This window comes from Molossus molossus, unplaced genomic scaffold, assembly GCF_014108415.1.
Source record: "Molossus molossus isolate mMolMol1 unplaced genomic scaffold, mMolMol1.p scaffold_m16_p_18, whole genome shotgun sequence".
NCBI lineage: Eukaryota > Metazoa > Chordata > Mammalia > Chiroptera > Molossidae > Molossus > Molossus molossus.
In genome coordinates this window covers 66491188-66504631 of record NW_023425353.1, presented here as the reverse complement: position 1 = coordinate 66504631, position 13444 = coordinate 66491188, and the positions used below count along the sequence as shown (strand labels likewise).

General features: G+C 60.7%; 1 protein-coding gene across 7 annotated transcripts in view; it reads right to left on the bottom strand.

Annotated features, from left to right (window-relative positions):
- The window catches only part of SUMF1 (sulfatase modifying factor 1), a 103122-nt gene that overhangs the window by 45983 nt on the left and 43695 nt on the right, over window positions 1-13444 (bottom strand). For 3 of the 7 annotated variants that reach the window (XM_036266900.1, XM_036266901.1, XM_036266906.1), the window contains one exon: window positions 5879-6004. The exons of 1 other annotated variant lie outside the window; for it this stretch is intronic. In XM_036266900.1, coding sequence (XP_036122793.1) covers window positions 5894-6004 — 111 coding nt within the window. In that variant the 3' untranslated portion in view covers window positions 5879-5893. 3 more of the 7 variants (XM_036266903.1, XM_036266904.1, XM_036266905.1) reach the window with 3 other exon arrangements.

The window sequence follows — 13444 nt, the reverse complement described above, 5'->3', positions numbered from 1 at the left end:
GGAGGCGTCCGTGGCTGAGTCCAGGCTGGCCCCAAAGGGGCCTGTGCAGAGCTAACCGCCCGCAGCCTCGTGGATGCGATGCAGCCTCTGGTTTGCCTAACGTCCTGAAGCAAAAGGTCTCACACAGGGGGATGCGGTGTTTTCCTCCCCACCGGGCCGAATACTAAAAACACTCTGGAACCCAGGCAAGAGTTGACTTGGGAGCTGCCCCAAACCGCATCGTCACAAGCACTGCCCGGTGTCCGGCCGAGCGCCGTGGGAGTGGAGAGCGGGAACCTGTCGCCGGGTTCACAGGCCGGGGAGCCCCAGCAGGGACGCCCCATGTACCTGCAGACGCTGCTGGGCCGGCACGGTGCAGGCTGCTGGGGTTCCGTCCTCACAGCGGGTCAATCCTCGTGGGCCGTGGGCCGTGTCCGTCCCCCGGTGTGACCCGGTCACCTCACACAGGGACTGGCACGTTCGGGGGAGGGGTGTTGAGGAGGTTCCCACCCAAGCCGCGGGTGTCTCATTACGGCATGGAGGGTAATCACGGCACTGACCTTCAAAGTCAGGGATGGACACACAGCAGGTCGGAGCTGACTGCAGGGCATCCTACACAGACCTGTTTAGCCCACCTGCCTCGACTCGGCCTTTCTAGAAGTATTTCCACTTAAGAATCAAGATCTGCAGAGCAAACAGGCTCAGTAAGTCACCCAAGGTCGCAGTGCCAGCCCGGGTAGGACCAGGCCCCAGACCTAGCCGCCCGGCTCCGAGCTCCACCTCCGCCTCCCAGGGCCCTCCCAGCACCCGGGCCTCCCCCCCAGGCCCAGGGTAAAGCTGCAGCTCAATGGTGCGAGGAGAGGACGGCAGCCACCCAGCGGGCGCCCGGGTCCGCCTCCCTCGCAGTCCGCGTCCTCTGAGAGAAGGCGGCACAAGCGTGAGTATTCACGGCAACACGAAGGCCAAATCCACCAGCAGAGCTGCTTCGGGACCGGGACACCTTGCCTTTCTCACCGGCTGTAAAATACGCCCGCCCTCGAGGCCGCAGAGGCCACCCCGGCAGAGGACCCCACTCCCGCACCGCCTGCCGGGCCCCTGGGCGCAGCCGTCAAGGTGATTCCACCTGTGCGCGAGGGCCTGCCGGGCTCCCTACCCTGTCATTTCAAGGTAAACGCAACTTTAGCTGGCAAGAGCCTGGGGCAGCGGAACACTGTGCACTTCAGAAAGCAACCCCAGGGGGCCCTTCCGCACAAGCACCAAGTCAACAGGTGCCCCACTTATCAGCTCCACCTGACAGAGAAGCTTATCTCCCTTCCCAGTCCCGGGTTTCCTGCCCCCAAACCTGGATTCTGAGCTGCTCCTGTTACCCTGACAAGGAGCCAAGCCACCTGGGTGCTCGGATGGCCTCCTTCCTGGGCAGAGAACAGGGAGTCTCATGCGGCCCAGCCCGGGGCGGGATCCCACCCACTGGCAATTACTGTGAACAGAACCCTTCCTGCGCAGCCCGGACTCAGGCAAAGGCCCACGGCCTTCCTTCTCCGCGGAGGGCGCTGGGGTGGGTTACCTGCTGGGGGCCCATGAGAATCTGATCTGAAGCTGAGAAATTCCTCCCCTGGTGCTAACCCCCTGCCCAGTCCCCCCTGAACAGCCCGGCTCCCTGGACAGCCTGCTTCGGTATCATCGGTAACGGTTTGGCTTAAGCAAAAAATTAATTAAACTCCTGCTCTAACGGTCTCAACCCGAGAGCGAGGAGCAGGCGCCCTGGCCAGCTGCCCAGCGCCGTCAGGGCCTCCCGGGCTAGTCATCTCCAGGGGCCGCAAGCACTGGGCCCCAAGGCCCGCCGTCCCCAGCAGCACGGGAGGCTCGCGGTGTGCCCAAGGCCCGCCGTCCCCAGCAGCACGGGAGGCTCGCGGTGTGCCCAAGGCCCGCCATCCCCAGCAGCACGGAAGGCTCGCGGTGTGCCCCAAGGCCCGCCGTCCCCAGCAGCACGGAAGGCTCGCGGTGTGCCCCAAGGCCCGCCGTCCCCAGCAGCACGGGAGGCTCGCGGTGTGCCCCAAGGCCCGCCGTCCCCAGCAGCACGGGAGGCTCGCGGTGTGCCCCAAGGCCTGCCATCCCCAGCAGCACGGAAGGCTCGCGGTGTGCCCAAGGCCCGCCATCCCCAGCAGCACGGAAGGCTCGCGGTGTGCCCCAAGGCCCGCCATCCCCAGCAGCACGGGAGGCTCGCGGTGTGCCCCAAGGCCCGCCATCCCCAGCAGCACGGAAGGCTCGCGGTGTGCCCCAAGGCCCGCCGTCCCCAGCAGCACGGGAGGCTCGCGGTGTGCCCCAAGGCCTGCTCAGGTCGTCTTACTGCAGAGACCTCCGTTTACCAGGTGAAATGGAACCGGCAGCCGGGGAGCCGACGTTCCTGCTGCCGTCTGCCGGCGGCCTGCCCAGGCGGCAAGGAGCCCCGGCCGTGGTGAACAGGGACCGCCAAGGCCGCTGAGCCCCTGTGCCTGTTGAGTGACAGGTGGCGGGAGGTGGGGGGACAGAGGGCCAGGAGGGCGTTTCCAGGCCAGGCGAGGCCCTGCTCACTGGGGGCTCTCCTGACGGGCACACTGCTCGCCGGCAGTCACTTCTCCGACGGAAAAGGTTGGATTTTGTGCCGCATGAAATGAGCCACTTTTCATCCTCAGGGCTGGAGGCGGCCCAGGGGGTCTCCGCAGCCCTCGGGGTACACGGCGGAGCCAGCAGTAAGCAGCTGAAGAGCTCCCGGGAAAGGACAGGGACGCGGCCACTGTCGGGACCGGGACCGGAGCAGCCAGGTCCAGGCCACAACTTCCCGCTGCCCCCAAGGCCGCCACGGGGCGGCCCCGGAGCAACACTGCCCCTGGGGAGCAGGGGAGGAGGGAGAAATGCTCGCGATGGCTCACTTGCAAGGACAACGCACCCACACTGGCCTCTGGGACGGACTCCGGAAGTCCTGGGACGGAAGACACCTGTCTTTCCACGTTGTTTCTTTTTTAAAAATACTCCCTCCACTGGTCGAGCGGAGTTGGCCGCAGGCAACAGGTCTACGTAAGCCTGAGAGGGGTGTTTCAGAGGGTCAGTGTGAGGACGCAGATCCGAGTTCTCGGGAGAGGCCACGGCCGCACGTATGACACCACGATCTCAGCCCAGTCTGCGGCATCTGCAGTCACGACCCACTGCACCGGCCCGGCAGCACCCCTGAAACTAACGGCACCCTCCATTTATCCTCCTGAAGGGCCCACCGCGTGAACACTTACTGAGAAAATAAGGAACGGAGGGGGAGGGGGGGGAGAGGAGACCCCCACTGGGCAGGTCTGTGCGGGTTAGGCTGCAGGCTGCACCGCACAGCTCGACGGTGGACGCAATCCCGTGTTCTCCACCAGGAGCTGTCACGCGGTCACCACCCCTCCCATCCCGCCCCGCCCATGTTCACGAGGCTTTCAGACGAGAGGCCCCGCTGCCCACTGGGCCCGCAAGCACACCCGGCAACAATGGGCCCCGCCCAGGACTCGGACCGAGGCAGGTGTGCACACACCTGAGCCCCTGCGTGCGTCAGAGGGCGGGAGTCGGGTTCGGAGCACCGTCCCAGTGGGAGAACTCCTCACAGCGGAGCCGCAAAGGCTGCCCACACTGCTCACACACAGATGGATGAAGTCCTGCCCAGCCGGTGTGGCTCAGGGGCTGAGCATCGACCCTGCACTAAGAGGCTGCCGGTTCGATTCCCGGTCAGGGCACATGCCCAGGTGGTGGGCCTGATCCCCAGTGGGGAGCGTGCAGGAGGGGCCCATCAATGTTCTCCCTCATAGATGTTTCTGTCTCTCTCCCTCTCCCTTCTTCTCTCCAACATCAATAAAGGAAAAGAAAATCTACAAGCAGCTCAGCCTTTACCCCTGATGCAGGCAGGGGCCTCCATGCAAGCGGATGCTTCAGGGACTTTCGTCGGGAGCAGGAAGGACCTGGCTTCAGGCTGCAGAGGGCCCCGGCTGTCGCTGGCTGCAGCTGGAAATGCAGTGGGGCTACTGTTTTACTAAGGCGGTTCTTTCCACCCCTGCCCCTTAGGCTCTGGGTGCCTGCCCCCCGTCTTCCCTGTGCCCTCTCTCACATGCAGTCTGCACAAGGTGGTGTTCCGGGACGCGAGAGCCGGCAGTGGGGCTGCCACGCTGCCGTCGCGCTGTGCTGTGGGCGCACAACGTCATGCGGGGCCGTGGCCGTGGCCGTGGCCGTGGCGGGCTGCAGCCTGGAGCAGCCTGTGGTTGGTAACCTGGAAATGTGGTTCTTCAATGATGTGCCAGGACTTTGTTTTAAATGCTTTCTAATATTATGCTGCAGCTAAAAATGCAATTCTAAAGACTAAGCCAAAACACACCCGAAAATATTTATGCTAGATGGCATGAATGAACAGGAGGGATCCACAATTCAGAGCAAAAATACCACGTGAACACGTGAGCAGGTGGGACGTCACCAGGAGACAGAAACCCAAGTGGTGGCTTGAAGAATAAAATCCTTTCCCCCACATTCGTTTCTGTATTTTTTCAATTAAGCAAATGCTGTTTGTTTGTTTTGCTTGGAATTAATGATCAATCAGTGAAGGTTTGTGGGGAAACATTCTATATCCACAGACAGACAGACAGACAGACAGGTAAATGTGGCCAAACGCCCCAGCAGCTGTATACAAAGTAGCAACCGTGTGTGGGCTGCGCTTACTTTCTGAACAACCAACATAAAGAGGAAACGTTTCTTTCAAATGACAGGTAGGCCCGAAGGAGTGGGATGCGACCCTGATGCCTGCGACCTCTGCCCAGAGCGGCACTCGGAGCGAGGGGCTCACTGGACCACGGCCCACGCAGTCCCTGGACGTCGCCTCCCCCGGGCACGAAGCAGCAAGGTCTCGGCCAGGGTCCCGGCAGGGCAGGCTTGCTCTTGGACTATCGGACCCCGCAGCTGGCTCGCACAGCGTTAGCAAGCAGCTAACGGACAGGAAAGTTCTCTCGCAAACGAACCCAGCCACGTCACCAGTCATTTCTTTAAAAGAAACACAACGAGGCGAGTGAAGGCTGACTCAGCAGAGTTTATTCCACGTGGCACTGATTCAAGCATCTGACCCCACGGCCCACCGGATCCCTACCCCCTTACAAACACGGGGACCCTCAATACACTCATCCGCAGCTCTCCATCTCCTGCGTCTCGAATTGAGCGGGTCTCCTTGCAGCACACGTCTCGTATCCACGGAGACGGGGCTGTAACTGCCCCGGACCAAGGCACTTACGTTGAGATAAAGCAGTCACCCGGGTGTCCTGCGTGTTCAGAGGCTGAGCTGCCCCCCCCCCCGTCATGGCCCCCGTGGGAGCCACCGTGACGATGCGAAAGACACGCATTTCCTCGGAAAACAAAGTGCAAGTGACTATAAAGCCTCGTTGTGGCCACCTCCCACCCTTTCCTGAAAGCAATACCCACGAGAACTCTTATTTTACATGATTGAAATCACCCAAGGATCGCGCGTGGAAAAACAGCTCCACGATAATGTCATAAACTCTGTGAAACCACAGCAGACTCTCGCAAACCCACAGAATCAGTGAGCGCCTCCGCGGTCTGCGAGCATCCTCCCTGGGAGACAGGACCCTGGGGGCTGACCCCAGGACAGAGCCGGGGTAAGACGCAGCCTCCCACGGCCTCGCTCCGGGCTCCCTCCACCCCCCTCCTCTTTAAAAGACCCCAAAGTAAAACATGGCAAAGTTCTCCCGACACGACACCCAGCACCCGAGGGGGCGCGTGTGCCGGGGCAGGTCAGCAATTTGGTCTGGTTGGCAAGGCAGCTCCTTTGGTGGTTAGGCGGGTACGACCCACCGCGGGGGTCTACACGGGTGGCCATCCAGGTCGACCCCTCGGGGCCGCAGGAGGCTCTTGGCGCTTAGTGGGCGGTGGGCAGGCTGTCCGCGGCGCAGCGGAACCCCAGGTTGGAGGCGGAGCTGTCGGGGGTGTTCTGGCTTCTTGCTGCACAGCGGTACCTGTAGCAGTAGGACTGAGCGGAGAGGGGAAGGTGAGCACTCTGGGTTGGCCTCAGCTACCCATCAGGTTCACGAGGCCCCAGGCACCCAGACAAGACCTCCCACCCACCTGCACACGCTCCTGCACACCCGGCTTCCCTCCCGCCCCCCTGCACACCCAGCTTCCCTCCCCCTCCCCCTGCACACCCGACTTCCCTCCCCCCTCCTGCACACCCAGCTTCCCTACCACCCCCCTGCACACGCAGCTTCCCTACCACCCCCCTGCACACGCAGCTTCCCTCCCCCCTCCTCCTGTACACCCAGCTTCCCTCCCCCCTCCCCCTGCACACGCAGCTTCCCTACCACCTCCCCCTGCACACCCAGCTTCCCTACCACCTCCCCCTGCACACCCAGCTTCCCTACCACCTCCCACTGCACACCCAGCTTCCCTACCACCTCCCCCTGCACACGAAGCTTCCCTACCACCTCCCCCTGCACACGCAGCTTCCCCCCGCCCCCCTGCAACCCAGCTTCCCCCCGCCCCCCTGCAACCCAGCTGCCCCCCGCCCCCCTGCACACCCAGCTGCCCCCCGCCCCCCTGCACACCCAGCTGCCCCCCGCCCCCCTGCAACCCAGCTGCCCCCCGCCCCCCTGCAACCCAGCTGCCCCCCGCCCCCCTGCACACCCAGCTGCCCCCCGCCCCCCTGCAACCCAGCTGCCCCCCGCCCCCCTGCAACCCAGCTGCCCCCCGCCCCCCTGCAACCCAGCTGCCCCCCGCCCCCCTGCACACCCAGCTGCCCCCCGCCCCCCTGCACACCCAGCTTCCCTACCACCTCCCCCTGCACACCCAGCTGCCCCCCCTGCACACCCAGCTGCCCCCTGCCCCCTGCACACCCAGCTGCCCCCCAGCCCCCCTGCACACCCAGCTGCCCCCCCGCCCCCCTGCACACCCAGCTGCCCCCTGCACACCCAGCTGCCCCCCCACCCCCCTGCACATGCAGCTTCCCCCCACGCCCCCTCCTGCACACCCAGCTTCCCTCCCGCCCCCTGCACACGCAGTGTGCATGCTTTGAGAAGAGCAGTCCACGCACTGTTCACTGCGTCCTCTCCAATGCCCTGCACCTCGTAAACATGCCATAGAGAACAAAGATGTCGGGGCGACCGCCACTTACAACCGTCACAAATAAACCAATGACCAATGGTTACATGCCTCACGGTGTGTCCACCTCTTGGACTGGTGAGCAGCCGTTAGAAACCATGACTGTGGTTTAAGGACACCGGAAAGTGTGCTGGGACAGTGCTAAACGAAGAAGGCGGAGCCCAGACTGTGTGAACGGTCGCTCTCCATCTAGGTAATCGCATGAGAGACCGGAGCCTCGGAACCCGCCCAGGACGGACACGGTTACCCGGCCGTGGGTCTCAGATCCCCTACCCGATACGGGTCGCGCGAAGTCTGTCTGTGGCTTCGCTAGAAAGAACTGACAGATCGGGTCGCGGGTCCTGAGGTCTGCAAGTCGGGAGCACAGCGAGGCGAAGCCCGAGGTTCCCCAGAGGGGCAGGGAAGTTTCAGCTCTCGTAGGAAAAGCATTCTTGGCCCCGGGATGGGGCCCGCCGGCGAGCAGTCACAGGGCGGGCTGACAGGGTGAGGTGCCAGGAGCCGTGGAGAATGGCATCGGGGGTGGACAGGAACCCCGCAGGGTCCCGGAGGGCGCTGAGCTCTGTGGGTTCAGCAGACAGGACGGGGTCCCTCCCGCCTCAGCCTCGTCGTGTTAATGGCTCTAGCAGCTCAGTTCCCATGACTCCGCCACTGCTACTCCCCTCCCCTCTGCTACTGTTACAACTTGGGGAGTTACTTGTACAGTTCAAATGGTCTCTGACGTTAAGCCAAGTGATAAAGCTTTGATGGCAATTGAGAGAAGATTCAGAATGACAATGACATGATTTAATATCTGGTGGACTGACCAGTTAAACCCAGGGACATCGAGAGCAGGACAAACCGCAGAGACATTTTTTTTATCCTCACCTGAGGACATTTTTGCATTTATCTTCAGACAGAGCGGGAGAGAGGGAGAAAGAGAGAGAGAAACATCGACATGAGAAAGACACATCAAGCGGTCGCCACCCAAATGACCCCAACCGGGTCCGGGGACAAACTGCAACCGAGTTACGTGCCCCTAGAGGGAACGGAACCCGGGTCTCTCTGGTCCGCAGGCCGACGCTCTAACCGCTGAGCCACACCGGCCAGGGCTGCAGAAGCATTTTTAGTACGTGGCCTTCTGAGTCAGGTGACGCCTCACAGAGCTCCAAGTGGGGTGCGGATCTCTGCTCGGCTACTGCGGAGGGGCAGGCGCGCGCAGACGCGGAGCGGCAGGTCCACCTTACCACCGTTCGGCCACCACGCACAGAGGCACTGGAGGAGCCCGGGATGGCTCCGTGTGTTCAAGGACGCGGAGTGAGCCCAGGCCCAGCGGTGCGTAGCCCCAGCAGGCCCTCCTCAGGGCGCGGCAGCACGTCACCTGCCGCCAGCACTGCAGAGGCTGGTTCCTCCTCAGTCCTCGTCCTTCTCCGTCTCTGAAGCTGACGCACGTGGTTCCACCACAAGAGGACAGCGCTTGGCCTTCAGACAGTGAGATGCTAGCAACCAACTCTCCCACCCCCCTGTGGCCGGCGAGGACACCACACAGATCCAGTGTCCAGGCCGGCGGAGGGGAGGTGAACAAAAATATGCCTGAACTGCGCTGACGGAAGCCCAGAGCCCAGAGGTGGCCCAGTAGGAAGAGGCCGTGGAGCCACATCCCCGCTGGGCCCACTGTGGGGCTGCGGGGGGCCAGCGGGGTTCCTGTGGGGGCTCCTGACCCCACGCTCCAAGCATGTGCGGTGACTTCCACCCTGGGACAGGAATCGAGTCCCAGGGGAGGCGGGCAGCCAGACAGGGACGCCCCTGTTCCACACAGCACCATACACGGCCAACAGCCACCGGGGACGCCCCGGTTCCACACGGCACCGCACACGGCCAACAGCCACCGGAGACGCCCCTGTTCCACACGGCACCGCACACGGCCAACAGCCACCGGGGACGCCCCTGTTCCACACGGCACCGCACACGGCCAACAGCCACCGGGGACGCCCCTGTTCCACACGGCACCGCACACGGCCAACAGCCACCGGGGACGCCCCTGTTCCACACGGCACCGCACACGGCCAACAGCCACCGGGGACGCCCCGGTTCCACACGGCACCGCACACGGCCAACAGCCACCGGGGACGCCCCTGTTCCACACGGCACCGCACACGGCCAACAGCCACCGGGGACGCCCCTGTTCCACACGGCACCGCACACGGCCAACAGCCACCGGGGACGCCCCTGTTCCACATGGCACCGCACACGGCCAACAGCCACCGGGGACGCCCCGGTTCTACACGGCACCGCACACGGCCAACAGCCACCGGGGACGCCCCTGTTCCACACGGCACCGCACACGGCCAACAGCCACCGGGGACGCCCCTGTTCCACACGGCACCGCACCAGCCACAGAGGAACCGAGTGGAGCACGGTCCGCCCTGCGGGAGACCACAGGCTGCACATCAAGCAGGTGCAACACGTACAGGGATCGGAGGTTCGGGGAAAGGGACTGTCCCTGTAGAAGAACAGCCTTCAAGGAAGACATGGAAGGCGGAGCCGCAGTGGCCTCGGACTTCAGCTGACCACAGCCTGAGGGCTCGGAGTGGTCCGGAGCGAGGCCCAAACACCTGCTCCCCAGCGCTGCTGCTGCTGCTTTGGCCCAGGGCCCAGGCCAGGAGCAGACGTACTGATGTCAAAGGGAGAAAAGGCAGCGGTTCCGTGAGGGGACGGTACCGGGCCACAGCGGTCCCACCAGAGCACCTTCCTGCTTCCCCGACGGCTCCAAGGGCCACACCACACTGCCTGCCGCTCTGGGCACCGCGACGCACGGCGAGCCAGACCCAGGACACTCCTCGTCCAAAGACTTATACTCCTCGCAGCGGTCAGCTGGGAAGAAAGCCACCAGGGAGACGGCGAGCGTGAGGCGACTGACCGCAGAAACAGTGGCCGGAGGCGCCCTGTGGCGGACAGGCCTGAAGATCGGGAGGAGATCATCCGTGGCGACAGCGAGGGCCACAGGAAGCGGATGAAGGACAGAGGGTGGAGGCGGCAGCAGGCAGTTTCTGGGCGAACAAGGAGCTGGGCTCGGTGGAGGGTTTTCAAAAAGTTAGAAGTGATGCCCATGTGCACGAACGGTGGCCAACTAACTGCTCGTCTGCTTAGAAAGGGCGAAATCCAAGACTCCGCGCTGCGGGACTGGAGCACAGCCGTTCTGCTCTGTTCCCCGACACAAACCAGCCCCCTGCGGGAAGACCCGAGACGCTCCCTCGCGGTCCCACGGGAAAGGCAGGCTGGGCGCGTAGGAGGCACCTAACAAACTTGAGACTGAACAGAGGCCCCTCAGTGCAGAGCCGACCTGGGCCCCTGCCCCAGGCAGACCTGCGCCCTCATGGACCCAGGGTGCCAGCCGGTGGCTCCAGGGTGCTAGCCGGCGGCTCCGCAAGTCTCACGGTCGCACCCTGGAAAGGGGACGCTCCAGTCTGGCGCTGAGCACGTGGCTGTCGTCACGCCCTGCTGGGAAGGCACCGCTGTGTGATGGGAACTGAGGACCTCGCGGGGGAAGGGCACGGCTCAGAGGTCTTCGCTGGCAGCGTACCCCGAGTGAGTGACGGAGCACAGGCTCTGACACAGTGGTGCCCGTGCACACAGCGCGGCGGGGGCGAGTCTGCGCAGGCCGCCCAGCACTGTCGGAGGGCGCGGCTGGGGCCTGGGGCCGCCGGCAGGCAGGGGTGCCAGCCAGCAGATGCTGCACAGCTGCGCGGGAAGCCCCGGGACACAGCAGAATTCCATTCGGGGAAGGAAAACACAAAACTACTCCAAAACGCTGGGTAGAATGCGATCAGTCGTTTTCTTTAGGAAGCAGAACAATTGTTTCATTTTTACGTTTATCACCCACTCTCTAACTTTTAATGCAATGAAGATGCTGTTTGTAGACGGAAAGGCTTGAACCCAGTGACGACAGAAACCTTCGCTACACGGAGCCCTGTGGGGGGGAGCCAGGCCCTGAAACCCCTCACCCCGAGTCGGGCCGGGGTCAGTGCCCTCGCAGCAGGGACGGTCGGCTCGCACGCTGTTCCACTCCCGAGTCCTCGTCCGCTCCGCAAGTCCACGCCACGCCGTGCGCCCGGCCCAGTCTCGGGGGCGGCGAACAGAGTCGGAGGAAACGGCCTGATTTTACCCCCTCGCTGCCCTTCCCTCCGAGTCTCCTGTCAGCACCGAAATGGTGATTAATGACGTGAGCTCCGAGTGGCTGGAATATGGGTCATTTTATTCATTAAGAACAGAGGTAGTGGGGAGGGCCTGTTTTAGCCTATTTCATCCTGTGTGAAGCTGACCTCCGCGTCTGTGCTACAGCTGTGGGCGGGGACGCGGGAAGTCCACGCAGTCGGTGACCACCTGCCGCCACGCGGCTGAGAAGTCCAGGGCGCCGGGAGCGAGGCTCCTACGAGAGCGCCCAGGGGCTGGGCGGGCCTTACCGTCACTGTAGCGCATCGTAGACAAAATCACCGCAGAAAACGCACAGCAGAGCCCGGGCCCCCCATTTCCCACCCACGTCTTGCCCTCTGTGAGCGACCCTGGTGGAAAATGCCGGCAGGTGAGGGTTTCCTCCCTGCTGTGTGTGGGCAGAAAACCCCACAGGGACGAACTGAACAACATTCAAGAACAGCAACCAACGTTTCTTTCTTTAACTTTTTATTTATGGATTTTTTTTTGAAAGAAACAGCAATGTGTCGATCACTTATTCATGCATTCAGTGGTTGCTTCTTGTATGTGACCTGACCAGGGATCAAACCCACAACCTCGGTGTATCAGGACAACGCTTTAACCAGCTGAGCACCCGGCCACATCCAACAACCAGTTTCCTGAGTACTTACTATGCAGACGGTCCTAAGAACTTCTCCAGCACTGGTTCACCGCGTCCTCCCAGGGACCTGTGGGTAGGTGTTACCAGTGTCCAACTTATACACCTGGGAGAAACTGAGGCACAGGGATGCTGACAGTGCGCCCAGGGTCCCACGGCAGGTCCGTGGTGGAGCCAGAATGGCAGCCTTTCCAAGCCAGAGTCTGTGCTCTTAACCGGAAGCCACGCCGCTTCTCCTCATGTGTCCCCTTCTCCTTGCTGAAGCTGTACTCTGGGTGGACTTTCAGAGGTTGTGACTGATCCTCGGCGCTTACTAGCCCTGACCCACAGTGAAAAGCAAGTCACCTTCTAAGCAAGGTGATTTTTTAAAATGTGAATTACATTATTCTTTCTTTTTTTAAATTGATTTTCTTTCTTTTATTGATTTCCACCTATGCCTTAAGAGTCATTTCCAGGACTCTGCCTACCTAGTTAGGGATTCCTTAGCTGGATCCATATTCAAGAGAAGGGAGAAACAATCTGACTACAATAGAGATGATGATGGAGGATGATGGTGCCAGCAACTCACTTTGTCGGAGGTGTTACCATGACTAGGCTCTGGACCAAGCTCAGGTGCGACGGTCCATTCATTCCCCATAAGAACCTCAGAGGGGGTGCAACTATGACGGGCATTTTACAAATGTGGAAACTGAGGCTTAGAAAGGTCAAGTCCCAAGGTTACAGACTGGCAAGGAACAGTTACAGCTCCGACCCAGGTCTCATTCCAGAGTCCACACCTCAATACTTTCTATAGTATCATTTCAATCTAGTTTGAAGGACAGGTGCTCTGAAAGTAATTCACAACCAACACTGTGATGTTCTCCTGGTATTCTGGAATATTCTCTCCATCCCTCTAAGTTTGACTAAATTAAAACTTATCCTTCAGGTAGACTAAGAAAAGTTAAATATATATATTAGAAACTCTAAATGAATCACTAAAATTTTTAAACAAAGAGTTATAGCTAAAAAGCTAAAGGAGAAAAACAGAGTGATAAAAATATTTAATTCCAAAGAAGTCAAAGGGGGGGGGGGGGGACAAAAACAGATGAGACAAAAAAAAAACCCAAATATCAAGACGGCAAATTTAAACCCAACCATATCAATAATCACATTAAACGTAAATGGTCTAAACAGCCAATGCAAAGGCAAAGATTATGCCAATGAATGCAATAACTCAGATGAAATGAACAAATTCTTTGAAAGACACAAACTCCCAGATATTAATCAAGAAGAAACAGATAATCTGCATAACCCTGCAGCTATTAACTAAATAAAATTTATATTTACAACTCTAGGCCCAAATAGTTTCTCTTGGGGAATTTTCTCAAATACAGGGTAGGCCAAAATAGGTTTATTTACAGTTGTGAGTACATGAAAAACAGTTTACTCTTGTATTATTTAATAATTATTGTATTATTTTCCATAAGAACAACTGTAAACCTACTTTTACCC